At 57.6% G+C, this 17,913-nt stretch overlaps 1 protein-coding gene across 1 annotated transcript in view; it reads left to right on the top strand.

The window, feature by feature from the left end:
* Nucleotides 1-17,913, top strand: part of CLIP2 (CAP-Gly domain containing linker protein 2) — a 70,687-nt gene that overhangs the window by 22,316 nt on the left and 30,458 nt on the right. The window contains 2 exon segments of the mRNA XM_049638774.1: nt 11,121-11,161; nt 11,163-11,678. Of these exon segments, the coding sequence (XP_049494731.1) occupies nt 11,121-11,161; nt 11,163-11,678 (557 nt within the window).

Here is a 17,913-nt window from a genome sequence, read left to right as displayed (position 1 = left end):
TCTTGTCTCCCGCTGCACTGCCACAGGGTCTTTGCATCATCTCGAAGGGCTACGTAGGCTTTCGAGGGACATGGGAAAGGGCCACACGGTGTGGCATACGGGCTGCTTCCTAGTCACACCGCAGGGTGGTCTGGGAGCCCCTGAGGGTGGGGGCTGGGTGGTCTGACTCTGCCTGGGCCCCCCGCCCTGCAGGACTGTTCCAGAGAGAGGAGGAGCGGCTCAGTGAATGCCCGATTGATTGCAGAACGGTGCCCGCCCATGCCCGGCGCTAGTCTACAGCTGGGCTCGGCGCTCCCCTCCCTCTGTCCCTGGCACCCGCTGCCTTTGCTGCCTTTGCAGGTCAGAGCAAGATGTCCAGGCTCAGGGAGGGAGCAGGGAGCCCAGAGCAATTGGCCTGGTGAGCAGGGAAGGAAGATGTGTGAGGCCCACAGCTGCTTTCGTCCCTCCCCCAGTCTCTGGAGAGGGGGAGGGGCAGGTAGAAGAAAAGGACAGTGTCATCCTCACCAACCCCCCCTCCCCACCGGCTCCTCAGGCTCCCTTACCTCCCCCATGGCACTGGCCATCTGCCCACCCCTGCAGGAGGCTGGGACCCTGTGTGGGGGACACTGGGGCCTCAGAGGTGAGTCTGGTGGAGGCTGGAGCCTGGGGTGGGGGATTGAGGGGGTACTAGGCTCTGCTCTGGGAATCGGGCAATGGCTGCCTCCCAAAGCATGAGCTCAGCCTCCGGGCAGAGGGTCTGGCCAAGGCCCGGACCTGGACTGATGCCCCTACCTCCCGCCCTGTGGAAACTGGGGAGGGGAGGGGAGCTTTGTCAGTCCCCAGAGCTGTGACACACAGGAAGCGGCAGGAACAAGGGGGCCATTGGAGGGGGACTGTCTTCCCGGGGGGAGGGCGGGAGGGGGCCCAGAGGTGGTCATAACGGCAGGTGTGCAGGAGGGTGGGGTCTGGGCCCCACCAGTGGGCAGAGACTGGAGAGGTCAGGGGCAGCGCGGCCAGACAGGATGGGGCACACCCCTGGCGGCTGCTTCAGATCAGACTGTCAGGGAGGGTCTCGCTCCGGAGGTGACATTGGTACCAAGATCTGAGCCACAAGCAGGAACCAACCCAGCCGAGGTTAGGGGAAGAGCATCCAGGCAGAGGGAATAGCGTCTGCAAAGGTCCTGAGTCTTGAGATGCCTGGGGGCTGGAGAGCACCTCGAGTGGGCGAGGGGGGAGTATTGGGAATGGGTCGGGGGAGGCGCTGGGGCCCCAGGGCCCCAGCAGAGAGCTGGAAGCTGGTGCCAGGGCCGCCTGGGGCTTTGCAATGTATCCTGGGCCTGAGGGGGGAGAAGGGGGTCCAGGCCTCTAGGCTGGCAGCCGTCTTGGCTGCTGGGGAACAGCCCTCCCTTCAAGTCAGGAGCCGCCTGTGGGGATCGGGCAGGGTCCACCAGGGCCCTGTGATGGTGGGAGAGAAGGGGCAGATAGGGGCCCTCAGCCCTTCCCTGGGGCCTGCTTCTGGGCGCCAGGTGGAGGCAGGCCAGGCCAGCAAGATTGGCCACGGTGACATGGGGAGGCTCAGGGCTGCTGGGCCAAGGGACCGATCCTAGGTCACTGCCGTGCTCCCTCTGCCCCTGCCCCTCCCCTGCAGGTCCCTGAGGGGCCTCTCCCACCCCCTGTACTGTGGTCCGGCCCCCGAGGCATCTCATTTAGAAGCCTCGGCATTTGCCACCCTCTACTTCACAAGCAGGCGTCTGACCATGTTTCTGCTCATTAACAACCCAGTGGGATAACTCTTCCTCTCATTTAAAGATGGGAAAACTGAGGCTTCAGCTGTCATCGAAGTTGCCCAGAATAACAGGGCCAGGGAGTGGTGGCGCTGGGATGGAGACTCTGGGCTGGGGCTGAAGCTGGCTCAGGCCGCCGGTACCTGCCACCCTGCCACAGGGAAGGCGTGGCTGGGACCCCCAGTTCAGTCCCAGCCCCGCACACTCGGCTCCCGTCTTGGGCAGCTGGTAAGTGGGAGGAGTGATCTGTTCTCCGTAGGTTGGTCACAGCTGTCCCCCAATGCGCCTGTGGCCTTTCCTCACGCTGGGGACCCAGGACATAGGAGGTCAAGGATAAGTGTGCATGGGAGCTCCCCTCAGGCAGGGAGTGGGCCACACGGGGCTTAGAGGATTCACCTCCTATACTGTGATTCCCCCGAAAGGGCCTGCACAGGGCTGGTCCCAGAGCGTTTTTGGCTTATGGAACTGGGGCCCGATGTCCTCCATCCCCTGTGGGCGCTGCAGACACGGGAGCCAGCCTACTGTGCCCGAGATGGGGCCGGCAGAGCTTGGAGCTGGCCTGTAGCCTTAGGCACTGGCCCTACCCTACTCCACTCCTGGACGATTATGTCTTTCACCTTGGTGCCCGGCTCCCTGGGAGAGCAGGTGGCATCCCGCCCGTGTTTTCAGTGACTTGTCCCAGATGCCGTGCAAACCTGGGCAGAACGGGGACAGACCTCCCGCCTTTGATCCTGCCCCAGGCAGCACTCATCTCCCTTCAAGGTCAGCTTCTCCAGCCCTCCTCCCCTAACCACATCCTAAACTTTTTAATGGCATCAGGATGGGGAAAGCCAAGCTGAGCTTTTCTGTGGCTGGGCTGCAGGGCAGGTGGGGGGTGGGGCAGCCTCCTAATGCTCCTGACGTCGCCCAGTATCGACCCCGGGGTGGGGGGGGGACGCGCAGGGGCCCATCTTGTCCGCGCCTGTCTGCCGTGCTGTGGCCGGAGCAGGGCTTCTCCATGGGGAGCTGGCTCTGCTCTTTCCAGGGTAAGCCTCCCACATCTTTCTCCTCCTGGGTCCCCACCTGAGTCTGTGGGCGGGGGCTCTGTCCTCCTGGTTCGGGAGTAGGGGGAACCGAAGGGGACTTCTGAGTTCAATTTGGCTCAGGAAGGAACAGTGAACAACCCTTGGGACAGGGCACAACCTTGGAGTGGGCTGATAGAGGGTTCCTTCTTCGGCGAGGGATGGCTGAAGACAGTGTAGCAGGTGGATGCTGGGCCTGTGTGGCCACAGAGGGTGGGCCAGGGGAGGGGGGTGGACTCAGTCCTCCCTGGAGGCCATATTAGCTGGCTCTGTCAGAACGACTGACTGGGGAGTGGACTGGACTGGGAGGTTCGCGGTGGGAAAGCCGGCACCCTTGAAGAATGCGATGGGGACCCTGTCCCTTCCTTCGTAACCTCCGCCTTGAGCATCTGCTGGGGACAGGAGAGGGCTTAGAGCACAAGGCTGCTTTGGGGTTTGTGGTGCATTTATGTCATGTTGCTTTGGGGCCCCTGGGGAGGGGAGGTCAGTGTTCTGGCCAGTCTGCGTTTCGGCCTGGCCCCAGGCTCCGAGGATGGAGAGGGGAGTCGGTGTGGGACTCAGATGTATCCCCGAGGCAGCCTGTGCAAACCAAGGGAAAACGGAGTCCTGTAGAGTGTAGAGTGGCTGTGCCAGTGAAGAATGTTGGAGCTGCTGTGATGGACAGGCAGGGTATCCTTAGGTGACACAGAGAGGAAAATGCCAGGGTGACCGTTCTGTCTGGGACAGCCCTAGTTTATGTCCGTGGTCATGGCACGACGCTATAGTAATAACTCCTCCTTTCTCTTCAGGGTGTCTGGTTTTGGATGACGAATCATATCGTCACCTCCTTTAAGCAGTCATGGTGCTCATTAGCACGTTAAAGGCTCTGACAAGTCCTGCAGCAAAGTAACCTCAACTTTATTTAAGCTGCAATTTCTCAATCTTCTTTGAATTTGGAGGTTCAGTGTTCATGTTCATAATATCTGTTATACCTTTGTGGAACTATGGTCTGTAGAACATTTAGGGAATGCTTGCTTCCTTGGGGGACTGGGTCTTACATAGGCATGCTTTTTTCCCTCTGGCCTTCAGGGACACAGGGCAGACTTCATTACACCCTTCAGTTCATGACATGCCGTCTCTGTGAGGCCCTGCAAGGCCCCTCTTGTGTTTTTGTAAGATTGGTATCTTTTTATCGCGTTTTCTCTTCCCACCACCCACATCTAGGCATCCGTGTCTATGTTAGGACACTCTTTCTTTTTTTAAACAAATTTGTTTTTAATGTTTATTTGTTTTTGAGAGAGCCAGAGAGAGAGAGCATGAGTGGGGAAGAAGCAGAGAGAGAGGGAGACATAGAACCTGAAGCAGGCTCCAGGCTCTGAGCTGTCAGCACAGAGCCCGACGACAAGGGGCTTGAACCCACAGACCGCGAGGTCATGACCTGAGCCGAAGTTGGACGTGTCATCGACTGAGCCACCCAGGCGCCCCTTGAGCCCTCCTTTCTGACCAAGTATCATATCAGAAACACCTTTCTGTATAACCTGAGAGAAGTATTTTTAAAGTTGCTCAAGAATCTGAAAGACTTGGGGCGTGCTGACAGCTCGGAGCCTGGAACCTGCTTCAGATTCTGTGTCTCCCTCTCTCTCTGCCCCTCCCCCACTTATGCTCTGTCTCTCTCTCTCTCTCTCTCTCTCTCTCTCTCTCTCCCTCTCTCTCAAAAATAAACAAACATTACAAAATTTTTTTTAAAAGAAGAATCTGAAAGACTTGACCATAATTTATATAACTGCTTCCGTATTTGGGGGCACTTAGATTGAGGGTCTCGTTTCTGTTGTTGTTTTAAGATTTTTTTTTATGTTTAAGTCATCTCTACACCCAGCATGGGGCTTGAACTCACAACCTTGAGGTCAAAGAGTCGCATGCTCCCAAGGATTTCTGTTGTTGTTTCTTTTGTGAATGACAAGTCAGTACGTCCGTTTCTTCTTTTAAATTATTTCTTTGGGAAATGGACCAAAGATGACACTCCCTACTTAATTTTTTCTCATTGAAAATATTGTATTTCACTTTTAAAACATTTTATTAACCAAATTAACACAGGCTCATTATACCAGTCCAAGGTGAAACTAGAAAGTATTCCCTGTCTAGAGTTGAAATGACCAGGGTGGGGGGTGATGACGTGAGTGGGTTTGTGTTTGGCAGGGGTCCCGGATGGCTTTGGACAGGGGTGAAGCAGGGCAGGGGGTGCTGGAGGCTGAGAGAGACCCTTCTGGAGGTTTCTGCGGCAAGCTGTGTGGAATCTCGCAGGCCTGATCTCAGGAGGGCCCTCTGAGACCCTAGAGGGAGGTGTGCATTTCAGAGTTACTTCTGTGGAATTACGAGATCTGATGAATAATTGGATTGAGGGTAAACAGTAGGGGAAAGAGCAAGGAAGATTTGTGGTCTAAGTGGGTGTTGGGGATGCACTCCAGAGATGAGGGGTACAGAGGAGGCACTCTTAGAGAGGGGATCACTGTGGTTCAGAACGTCAAGTGTGAGAGATCCCAGGGGACATCGAGGGGATGCTGCTGGAAGAGGCAGGTCTGGCAGCAGGGAAGGGATCTGGACTGGAGAGAGAAATTGGGGCCCAATTTCTACTATATCTTCCTGTGTCATTTGGATCTTTTACGAGGAGAATGTATTCACGTCTTTCAGGAAGGCAGGGGTGTGGCAGCACGTAAGGAGCTAAAGGTGCGGGTGTGGGTTAGATCGTAGGGGGCACCGTGTAGATCAGGGCTCCCCAGGTCCTGACCTCCTGCAGCTCGCCCCTCCCCTCCTACTCCCTGCACTGGAGACGGGTCAGAGACTTGGTGCTTGTGTGCCTTCTAGCCTGCCTGTCATTCAGGGCGTCTGTAGAGAATTTTGGTGGGTTTTGAGGCTGGCCACCTGTCCAGGGTGTGGGCTGGCACCGGCCCCTACCGGCTCACAAGAACCCATGGTGAAATTGTCAGGAATTTTACGAGCCAGATGTTAAAGGCAGCCTTTCCCTAAAAAGTTAGACTGTGTGACCTTACAATTTAATAAATTCTATTAAAAACATGGGTCACAAATACTCAAAACTCATGACTTCTGCTAGTGCTTTTAGTAGGGTTTATACCACCATTTTATTACTGGTAAAATATTACTGTTTTACTACAGGTAGGACTTTATAGTATCTGTGTTTGTAAGGTTATTGCTCTGTGGTAGAAACACCGTATGATCTCTTTCCACATCCGTGTTCAGTGACATCATGCTGGTAGCTTGAAATTGACCACGGTGGGAGAATTTACGTTATGGAAATCGGCAAACTCTACAAATCAGGATTATTGTTCTCCTGGAGAGCTAATTATTTTTGTTCAAAAAAAAAATTTTTTTTTAATGTTTATTTATTTTTGAGAGAGAAAGACAGTGATAGAGCGTGAGCAGGAGAGGGGCAGAGGCACAGGGAGACCCAGAATCCAGAGCAGGCTCCAGGCTCTGAGCCCACAGCACAGAGGAAGCTGTCATGTTGCGGGCTGGGGGATGTTCGTGGCGCACATGGGGAGCCAGTGACCGGAGGAGAGGCGAGCGATGGTGGGGAGGCGGGTCCCTGGGGAGACCGAAGGGGGACGGGAGTTTGCCTCTACAGGGAGAAGGGCGTTTCAAGCTAGAACAGTGAACCTTCGCTCCCCAGCCCCAAGCCCCCACGGATCTAGTTCCTTCTAGTCGGGGAGGTGGCCAGCTGAGTTGTGGCTGTGCGGTTCTCTTGTTATCTGGACCCCACCCCGGTGTGAGCCCCCATTTGGCTGTGCCTGTAGTCCCTAGCATCTGACCCTGGGTGCTCAGAGAACTGGGTCCCTGGGAGCTGAGGTTTGGAAGGCCTGTCCCCTCTTCCTGAGGCAGGGAGGGACCCAAGTCCCCGCCGGGGGAGGGGGGAGGGGCGGGTGCTTCCTCGCCTGGGCGCCCCGCCTCCGCTGCAACAGGCCGCCAGCTGCTGCCACCCCACCCCACGCCCCTTAGCCCTTTTTTCAAAGTCCTGCTTTGAACTTGAAACCCGGCAGTAGATTCCCTCGTGCCTGGAGTCTGGGGAAAGGACCAAGTGCTCAAATGCGGTTTAAGTCTGTTGCCGCCTTTCGCTTTCGCGGGGGCTTGCCGGGCCAGGCTGCTCTGTGCAAAGGCTCTGAGGAGGGGTGGGGGCGGGGCAGGCCCTGCCGTCAGGGAGCTTCTGGAACCTGCCTCAGAGCCCGGTGGGTGTGACGGTGGGTGTGAGGGGAGAGCCGGCCAGGTCTGACAGCCCTGGGAGAACAGGGAGGGATGCACAGACTGTCAGGTCCTGGCCGCTCTGCCCTCGCCCTTTGCCGTCCTGTGGGGAAACAGGTGCAGGTCCAGGAAGGGGCTTGGCCAGGCCTGGCTCCCTGGATGGAAGGGGATTCTATCCCTGTTTTCCATGCCTCCCCAAGCCCTGGTCTCTGGAAGCTTCCTGGTGTGAGGGGGGAATTTGATGAGGGCTTGTCCCGTGAGGCTGGGGCCGCCGAGGGCACCGAAGAGGAAAAATGAAGCAAAACCCCCGCGCGCCGTCGCCACGGGCTTGGGACCTGGCTTTTAGCAGCTGTTAGAACAACTGGTCTCTGGGCCTATGACCTTAGAAGGGGCGGGTGGGGAAGAAAGATTACCTGAGGGTCTGCCTGACTCGGGACAGCTGGGGAGGACAGCTGTGTGGGCAGCTTCTGACCGAGAAGAGCCACACTGGGTCCCCCTCGACCTGGGACCCTCCTCTGTGCTCTGAGCAAAGAGGCCGGGTAGGCACAGGTGCTCACCTGCGTCACAGCTGCCCAGGTCAGTTAGCAGACATCATGGAGCCGCTGGGCACAGGCACGTGTTCTAGAAACAGATACCGGAAGGGCAGGTGCCACACACGCGAGCCTTGTGGGAGAGCTGTTGAGGGGGAGGGCTCTGAGCCAGACCAGCTGGGCCTGACTCCTGCCTGGGTAACTTTGGACAAGAGTATCTGCATGATAAGAATGTAACGTAGAGGGGGCGCCTGGATGGCTCCGTCGTTAAAAAAAAATTTTTTTTTTTTTACATTTATTTATTTTTGAGAAACAGAGTGAAAGCATGAGCGGGGGAGGGGCAGAGAGAGAAGGAGACACAGAATCCGAAGCAGGCTCCAGGCTCCGAGCTGTCAGCCCAGAGCCCGATGTGGGGCTCGAACCCACAAACCGTGAGATCATGACCTGAGCCGAAGTCTGACGCTCAACCGACTGAGCCACCCAGGCGCCCCTTCAGTCATTTAAACATCCAACTCTTGGTTTCAGCTCAGGTCACGATCTCGTGGTTCCATGACTTTGAGTCCCACATCGGGCCCTGTGCTGGTAGTGCAGAGCCTGCTTGGGATTCCCTCTTTCCCTTTCTCTCTGCCCCTCCCCGACTCATGCTGTCTCTGTCTCAAAATAAATAAATAAACTTTAAAAAAATAAAAAAGCATGTAACGTGGAGAAAGTATCCAGCCCGTTGATCCAGACCGGTAGCTGCCCGACTCTTCTCGTTGATGGACCACAGCACCTTGGGCATGGTTATGATGGGGGCCGGGGCTGGGCCATACTCCAATATGTGGCTTCCTCCGGCTGCTTTTCGGAGTGGCTTTTCCTAAGGAAGGTGCCCGCCTGATCTGATGAGTGGGAGAACCGCTGTGGGGTTCCCAAGGTCACCAGAACCTGCCTGGGAGCCCTTCTTCTGCCTCCTGGGACCCTTTGTGGTTCTTAAATGTTTAAAAATATTTTTTAAAGTTCATTTATTTATTTTGAGAGAGAGCACATGAGCAGGGGAGGGGCAGAGAGAGAAGGGGAGAGAGAGAATCCCAAGCAGGCTCCACACTGTCAGCACAGAGCCCAACGCGGGGGTCGAACCCACGAACCATGAGATCATGACCTGAGCTGAAACCGAGAGTCAGACACTCAATGGACAGGGTCACCCAAGTGTCCCTTAATTTTTTTTTTTTTTTTAATTCTTTAGTCTTCGTATAAATCATTGTTATCAAAATAACATGACAGTCAGCCGTCACTGTGCCCTTGCTTGGGCCAGGCACCGAGAACAGCCCCAGAAACCAAGGTGCAGGTGAGGAGGAGACCCAGGTGGGGCTAGGCGCTGCTGGTCTCTGGGGCTCCAGGGCCTGCCCCCTCAGCCACTGTGTGGCCTCTGCCTCATGGCATCTCAGTGGTGGAAGAGAGTCTGGGGGGGGTCCCCCTTCCAGGGTCCCGCCTAGGGGTCTTCTCTTAACAGGAAGCAAAGGGGACGTCTCTACATGGGACGGAGTAAAAGACAAGATTGTTCCCTGCTTATAAGGAACGGTAGGGTTTGGGCAGATTCTGGAAAATGGGTTCATTCAAGGGAGTCCAAGATTTGGGGTGATTGTAGCTTGAGGCTTGGCTTGGCAGGTGCTTAGTGCTCTATTTTTGGTTTAATATACGTGTGTACCCTACACCAAGAGCCAGAGGCCTCTAGCCAGGCAACCTAGGTAAAAGTGCCTGATCTCTCTGAGCCTCAGTTTTCCTCATCTGTAAAGGGGGGATAACAAAATGACTTCACAGGATTAACCGTGAAGGTCAGACGGGCTACTGTATGTCAGGCCCTTAGCACAGAGCATCAGTTAGTGGGTTGATCACCGTGGTTGTTAGTCAAGTTCAGCAACGGAGCCCGTTGATCTCCCAAGAGCCCAGTCCACAGTTGAGAGGTCCCCTTTGTCAGGACCCCCACCCCATCCCAGCTGTCCAGGCCTCGGGTGCCACGTGCTTCCCCATTCCTGCCACCAGCGCCCCAGAGAGAGAACCACATGCTTGGTCTTGCACATCGGGCTGGGCCTTGGAGTTACATGGCTTCCCCAGCGCCTAGAAGCTCTAGCTTCCAGTCCTGAGCTTCTTGCCAGGCCTGGGCCCAGGGTCTCTTGGCGGTGGCTGAAAGGAAGATGCTGGTGGGAGCTGCTTCCCTGTAGCCCCTCACTGGCTGCCCCTGGAAAGGACTAGAAACATAGGCATCACTGTTTCACAAACGCATCAGCCTCTGGAGCAGAGAAAGGTGGGTCCTTCTCTGCCTGATGCTGAGTCTGGCAGGAAGTGGGGGACAGCCTCCAGACCTCGTGGTGCAAATGGGGAAGTTTCCTGAGCCCCATAGCACAGGAGGCCCTGCGTGGGGCCCAGATACGCATAAGGCATGTGGGTTCAAGTCCTGCTTTGTCTTTTCGTGAGTGACCTTGAGCAAGTTGCTTCTCTTGCCTTCCACGTCCTCGTCTATAGCATGTCAGGGTCCGGGCCCAGGGGGCAGGCCCCTTCCCTGGGTTTGAGTCCCATTTCTGCTGTGTGACTCTGGGCAAGGCCCTGGCCTCTCTGAGCCTCAGGGTCATTCTTCTTCTAAAGAGGGGCTGGGTCAGGGCACGGAGAGCCCAGAGGTCAGCCCCAGGATGTTGGAAGTGAAGGACTTGTCTCCCATGCACCTCCCCCTCCCCCCTTTTCCTGGTCTATGCAGTCCTGATGCTTTGGGCTGCAGCTCAGGGAGGGGAGACTCAGCAGCAGAGCAAGAGGCTTTTCTGGCTCCTTCCTTGCCCCAGGGTGTCTGTGGCTGTCCCCAGCTGTCAAGGAATGGGTTGGAGCCGTTTGTATTGGGTCCCGAGCTGGCTGGGGTGCAGGGTGGGGGACACAGAGACCACTTCCCCTTGGTGGTGGGCCATGAGTGGTCTCAGGTTAACAGCCAGGAGCCTGAGCCCGCTGGGAGGGGGAGGTGGCAGTTTGTAACCCTCGAGAATGGGTTCATTCCTGGCCCTCAATCCTGAGTGACCCTGAGCTGTGAAAGGTGAGGCTCTGAGGAGGTGCTTTCCTGAGTTTGCCCTTTTTTTTTTTTTTTTTTTTTAAGTTTCCTTATTTATTTTTGAGAGAGACTTAGCGAGCACAAGCAGGGGAGGGGCAGAGAGAAGGAGAGAGGGAGGAATCCCAAGCAGGCTCCGCTTGGTCGGCGCACAAGCCCGACTCGGGGCTCGAACTCACAGAGCCGTGAGAGCAAGACCTGAGCTGCAGTCGAGTCGGACGCTTAACCGACTGGGCCACCCAGGTGCCCCCTGAGCTTTTTTTAAATCCTTGAACCTTCCGGAGGGATTGGGAGATAGGGAGAGACCTCGGGGACGCCCAAGGCCACGCTGCCCGCCCCGCCCCCCCACCCACCCCACCCCCCCCGCCACGCGTGCCTCAGTTTCCCCATCCGTCAGCCGGCGCGGGGGGCGCCTCCCGGTTCCCACCGCGCACCCCGGAGCCCTGACCGCTGCCTCTCTCCCGCCCCGCAGGCTCCCCCCTGCACAAGCAGGCCTCGGGCCCGGCCGCCGCCGCCACCGCCCCCCCCCGCCGCCGAGAAGCCGGGCCCCAAGCCGGCCGAGGTGGGCGATGACTTCCTGGGGGACTTCGCGGTGGGCGAGCGGGTGTGGGTGAACGGCGTGAAGCCGGGCGTGGTGCAGTACCTGGGCGAGACGCAGTTCGCGCCGGGCCAGTGGGCCGGCGTGGTGCTGGACGACCCGGTGGGCAAGAACGACGGCGCGGTGGGCGGCGTGCGCTACTTTGAGTGCCCGGCCCTGCAGGGCATCTTCACGCGGCCCTCCAAGCTGACCCGGCAGCCCACGGCCGAGGGCTCGGGCAGCGACGCCCACTCGGTGGAGTCGCTGACCGCCCAGAACCTGTCGCTGCACTCGGGCACGGCCACGCCGCCGCTCAGCAGCCGGGTCATCCCGCTGCGGGAGAGCGTCCTCAACAGCTCGGTCAAGACGGGCAACGAGTCGGGCTCCAACCTCTCGGACAGCGGCTCCGTGAAGCGGGGCGACAAGGACCTGCGCCTGGGAGACCGCGTGCTGGTGAGTGCTGCCTCCACCGCCCCACCTTCAGGGGCAAGCTGGACCCCGGGGGCTGGGCAGGGAGGGGACTCGGGGGTGGGAGGGGGGGGGGGCCGGGGGGGGGGGGTCCGGGCTGGGACGCCCAGTCCTCATCGGAACCACACGGAGTGACCGGGTATGCCGGTCCAATGGGCTCTGGAGACTGTCGCCGTGTGACCCTGGGCGAGCGCCTTAATCTCTCTGGACCTCAGTCTTCCCATTTGTAAAATGGGTTGGGATGCATGAATATGTGTAATGCCTCTAGACGGTGCCAGAAACTTAGGAGGTGCCCCATACATATTAGCTCTTGTTGGTTTTATCCACGGATCCCGCCCGATGGTATTTCCCAATGGTATTATCCATTGACCAGCATGGATGCCCCAGGCCTATCCTGGAAAAGGCCGAGGACCACAGGGTCGGGTGGTTCAGACACCTAATCGGCTGTTACGCAACGATCACTATTGGCGTCGGGGAGAGAGTTGGGTCACTCTTTGGAGCCAAAAGGACCATCAGCCAAGTCTTCCTGCCGGGGGCCCCTCTTCTCTGCCGCTCCCTGTCATTGGGCCACGTTGGAAGGGCCAGTGGCCCCCAAGTCCTTTAGAGTCTGGATTCATCATCTGGATTCATTCATCAAGTCCGAATGTAGCAGTGTTTCCCTGGCACCTGCTGTGGGCCGGGGCTGGGCTGGGGGGGGGGGGTGCCAAGGTCATGGCAGGACAGGGTCATGTTCCTGCTGTACCAAGCCCAGGGTTAGGGTGGCCGAGGTGACCCCAGAGCTGACCCTGCCCCCCCCCCACCCCCGTCAAGAACCACAGTGTTGGAAAGGAGAGAGTAACCCACGAGGCAGTCTCTGAAGGGCATCTGGTGGGCTTGGGTGTGAGAAGCCAGTGGGGGTAGAGTCAGCTGGTGGGGGACACTGTGTTCATCAGTCTTCTGCAGGACTATGGGGACCATATACCTGGAGCTCCAAGGCTGAATGGGGAAGGGTTTGGGGGGCTCCAGGGTCCCCGTGTGGGGACTGCAGGAAAGTATTGTTGCCTGGGATTCTCCCTCCCTACCCCGAGGACCTCACACAACGCCAAGGTTTCCCCTGGAGGCTTCTGGGTAGGGTATTTGGGGCAGGGGCAGGGGAAATAGAGGAAATGTTTATACCCATTGCCTTGTTGAATCCTCAAGCCCACACCATGATGTAATTTTATCCCCACTTTGTGGATGGAGAAACTGAGACTCAGAGAAGTTTAAGAACTTACGTAGTAACTTACAAAGACTCAAACCAGCCCCCGCAGCCCGCCTTCCTGAGTCTCTCTACCCTGGTGATCTCTCTGGGGTCTGCCCACCCCAGGGGCCGGTTTCCCAACCTGCTTCCCTGTGGACAGAACTACCCGCTTCGGTGATCTGGTGGAGGGCGTGGCCAGACTTGGTCCCTGCCCTCCAGCTCACTGTCTATCGGGAGAGACAGACATCAGTGTTTCCTTATAGATCCGGGTGAGTGCCCATCACGGAGGCTTGACCTGGTGGGGGGCATCCCCGAGGCCGGTGTTTGGGCTGAGCCGAGGGAACGGACTAGAGAAACAAAAGAGTAGCAGGGCTGAGCTGTTGTTAGCAATGGTGCTGGGCAGCATTGTGCCTATGAGGCTGGTGTGGGCTTGACCCTGAAGGAGTGGAGGGGGTTTGCTCTATTTGCAGAGGGACCATGGCACGGGCAGATCCATCTTTAAGCGCATCCCGCTTGCTGCTTGACGAGGAAAGGATGGGAGGGGGCAAGAATGGAGCAGGGGAGTGGCAGAGGGCTGCGGTGGCAGCTCCGGGGACAGGGGGCTAGACTCTCGGGGCACTTGTGACTTCCTAGTCAGGGTCCTTGTGGTGGGGCTGTTGCTCTACTGTTGCTGCCACGGCTCCCCGGGAAGCCGTCCCCACCTGGCTGATGGGACCCAGGCAAGCTGGCATACAGTCTCACTGAGCTGTCTTGGGGGTGCCCGGGGGCCAAGGGCACCTGCTGGCCGTTGGCCACTATAGGGAGATTGGGTACAGGTTGGTGCCCTTGCTGCTACTTCCCGCCTGTGTGATGCTGGGCAAGTCACTTAACTGAGCCTCGCCCTCATTCATTCATTCATTCATTCATTGATGTTTGTTTATTTTTGAGAGAGAAAGAGAGAGGGAGGGGGAGCGTGTGAATGCGCACGCGGGGGAGGGGCAGAGAAAGAGGGAGACACTGAATCCGAAGCAGGCTCCAGGCTCTGAGCCGTCAGCACAGCTGAACTCCCCAACAGCGAGATCACAACCTGAGCCGAAGTCGGACGCTCATCCGGCTGAGCCACCCATCCCTCTATTTATACTTACCAACTGAGACTGCCCTAGAAACAGGATATCCGTGGATTCTGGGTGGGGGGGAGGACTTTACACACGGGGTTTGCTTCTACCGAAAGGATGGAGCCCCATGTGTCCCCCGTCCCACCGGAGTGTGCAGCTTCTCCAGGGTCGGTCCTGCAGCCTGGTCCACTGCTCACGGCCAGGACCCAGCTGGCTCAGCCGACCCCAGGACTCGCTTCTCCCTGTGCCTGCTGTGGACACCTGCTACGTCACCTTCCTGTCCCTACTCCACCCTTTAAAAAATTATATGCTGGATGTGGGTGACTGTGGAGGCTGGAACTTACTTGAGGACAGGAGACAATATCCAAAAAATATAACTGCTTTTGCGGATTTTATAAATCATGTGATCCTATAAATGCATTATCAGGGCCCTTCCCAGGGCCTTGGAGGAGGCCGGTGCAGAAGCTGTATTAGCTTCACCAGCTGTTAAACCTGCTTCTGAACTGGGTCAAAGGCGTGAGCAGTATTATTTATGGTCTTTAAGTCATGTTGCTCTTCAGAGGTACCTATGGATCCTGGTGTCACTGGGGCCTCAACGCTACCCCCTGAGGTGCAGGTAGCAGCTAAAGAATCACGGGCAGTTTATTTACGCTCTCTGTGCCTCAGTCCCTTCACCTGGAAGATGGGAGAATAGTTCACCTGCCAGGTGTGCAGGCTGTTTAGAAGCCCTGCCCTAAGTCAGCTCTGAGTGTTAGTTCTTACCAGCCTTAAAGTCCTTGGAGGGTGGGTGTTCCCTTCGGCCACAGGGGTCCCAGGTGCAGTGAGGGGCTTGGAGCTCAGAGAGCCTCCCTGAAGTCACAGCAGCTCATGACGGCCTGGTGTCCTTGGCCCTCGTTGGTCAACCACGTGCTCGGGCCCGCAGACTGGTTGCCCTGCCTTTGTCCTTTTCCGCCCCTCCCCTGCCCCAGCACACACACGGATAACCTTTCTGATCCGTGCCTGGAATTCCTCCAACGATGAGCCACGCTTTTCTGATCCCTTCTTCTACTCCCCACCACCCTCAGCCCTCCGTCCGGGGCACCGTCTGGGGCCCCCGCCGCCAGCTCCTGCCCGCCCCTGCACAGGGGCCTCTTTTTTCCTTTCTGGGTCCCCCTTTCCAGTCTCCCCACGCGCTTGCCCCGGCTGCGCCCACCTTAAAAACAAACTGAGGGGCGCCTGGATGGCTCAGTTGGTTGAGTGTCTGACTTCGGCTCAGGTCATGATCTCGCGTTCCATGGGTTAGCCCCGCGTCGGGTTCTGTGCTGACAGTTCAGAGCCTGGAGCCTGCTTCGGATTCTGTGTCTGCCTCGCTCTCTGCCCCTCCCCTGCTCATGCTCTGTCTCTCTCTGTCAAAAATAAATAAACATTTAAAAAAAAACCCAAAACTGAGCCCCTGCCCCATGTCTATTCCAGCCGTGCCCACTTCTCTGACCTCCCTTCAGCTAAACGCTTGAAAGCCCCCTCTGTGCACGCGGTCTCCACCCCTGCTGTCCAGCACCCTCTGCTCTGGGGAAACTGAGGCTGCCACAGATCTGCACAGTACAAGTTAGAGCGACCGGTTCTCTGTCCTGGCTTTATGTCCCCTCCCGGCAGAACTGGGCACCATCCATCTCCCTGCCTCCTTCTGGAAGCACTTTCTTCCTCCCTCCCCCCACCCCAGCTTTCCTCCTACCTCCTTGGCCAGCAGGGAGGTGTTCCTTGCCTCAGGTCAGGTCCAAACTCCAGCCTTGGCTCGTCTCCCCCTGTGCAGTCTCCCTGCTGGAACCATCTGGGCCTGTGACTTAGAACAGTCGGGACACATGGGGCGTCCCACTGCCCAGGGGTGGCTGGTGTCTTAGATCAAGTGCTTACGCAGCATCCCTGCTTAGCGTGTGTTACTTTCCCGGGGCTGCTCTAACAGCTGCCACCAACTAGTCCTGTACAGGAAGGGGGTTTTCTCTCCGTTCTGGGGGTTAGCAATCTCAAGTCAAAGGTGCTGGCAGGGCCGTTCGCTCTCTGAAGGATCAAGAGAAGAACCCATTCCGTGCCTTTCTCTTCGGTTCTGGAGGCTGCTGGCATCCCGTGGCATTCCTTGGCCGGCAGCCACCTCACCCAGCCCCTCCCGCACCTTCACACGGTCTCTTCTCTCCGTGTGTCCGTGTCTCTCCTCTTCTTATAAGAACACCAGTCACATCCCATTAGGGCCCATGCTAATGACTTCCCCTCACTTAATCCCGTCTGAAGGACCTCAGCTTTAAATAATATAAACATAATAATATAATTAATAATAATAATATCACATTCAGGGCGCCCGGGTGGCTCAGTCAGTTAAGCATCCGACTCTGGATTTTGGCTCAGGTCATGATCTCGTGGTTTGTGAGTTCGAGCTCCACACTGGCAGAGTGGAGCCTGCTGGGGATTCTCTCTTTCCCTGTCTCTCTCTCTGCCCTTCCCCCCACTCACACTTGCGAGAGAGCAGAATGCTCTCTCAAAATAAGTAACTAAAATAAATAAACTTTAAAATAAATAAGTAAGGTGGGGTGCTTGGGTGGCTCGGTGGGTTGAGTGTCTGACTTCAGCTCAGGTCATGCATGGTCTTGCGGTCTATGAGTTCGAGTCCCACATCGGGCTCTGTGCTGACAGCTCGGAGCCTGGAGCCTGCTTCCGATTCTGTGTCTCCCTCTCTCTGCGCCTCCCCTCCATGCTCTCTCTCTCTCTCTCTCCTCTCAAAAATAAACATTAAGACAAAATTTTTAAAAATTTTAAAAATAAATAAATAAGGTCACATTCACAGGTATGGGGAGGGGCGGGGGAGTCAGGACTTGAATGTATCTCTTTTAGGGGACACGGGTCAACCTGTCACACATGCCCCAGGCAGAACTCATCTGTTTATCCCCCACCCCGTCCCTGACCTGCTCTTCCCGTCTTCCCCGTCCTTGTGAACACTCACCTGCCTCTCCAGCGACCAGGCCAGGAACTTGGGACTCAGCCTTGTGCCCTGTTTTTCTCTCCTCCCCAGCCGTGCGACTCATCTGGAAGTCCCCGGTGCTGTCTCGAAAACACACCGGAATCTGTCCCCATCCTACCGCCTCCCCTGGGAGGCTCCTCTCTCTTGGACGGAGGGCCTGCCTCCTCCTTGGTCTCCCTGCCCCCACCCAGGTCCCTGCACCGCACAGGTTCCCATCTCACCTGAGATAAGGCCCACCTGCCTTCCCATGGCCCCCAGACACTTGTCAACTGCCCGCCCACCCTCGGGCCACCCGGCGTCCCTCCCTCCCTGGCCGAGCCCGGCCGCATCCGCCTTCTGTCCTCTCCTCCAGTGTCCCTGGCTGGTCCCTGCACAGGGGACACTGTCCCCCAGAGCTTCCCACAGCTCGATGCCCCCTGTCCGCGAGGCCTCTGCCCCATGGGCTCTCCTCGGAGAGAGAGGCCTCTGATGTCACCCTGCCCAGCCCCTCCAACCGCTTGGATTAACAGCAGGAGTCCACTTCCTCCTCCTCCACTGCCGGTTTCCTGCCACGGCCGAGAGCGCCTTGACCACGGGCCTTGTCCGTTTTGTCCACAACGGCTGGGCCCCTAGTGCCCACTGCAGAGCCTGGTGCCAGGAAGATGCTGAATGAACCACTCAGGGCCCCGGGGGGTGGTCCCGAGCGAGCAAGGCACCGCTGGCCCCGTGTCGGGGCTGCACAGGCTAGTTGAACCCCAGGTTCTTCTCGCTGGCGGTTGGTCACATCAGCAGCTGTGGACACCGTCAGGGAGGGCCACCGAGGGGCCGCCTGCTTCTGTCACCTCTTCTCCCGAGAGCGACCCTTCTTCCCGGCCAGCCCTTCTTCCCACCAGTACCACCCCCTCCCCCCAACACAGCATCCCGGCAGGTGCTGGTCCGGCC

This window comes from Panthera uncia, chromosome E3 (genome assembly GCF_023721935.1).
Source record: "Panthera uncia isolate 11264 chromosome E3, Puncia_PCG_1.0, whole genome shotgun sequence".
Taxonomy (NCBI): Eukaryota; Metazoa; Chordata; class Mammalia; order Carnivora; family Felidae; genus Panthera; species Panthera uncia.
The sequence above is the reverse complement of the archived record's forward strand: the minus strand, read 5'-3'. Positions and strand labels throughout refer to the sequence as shown.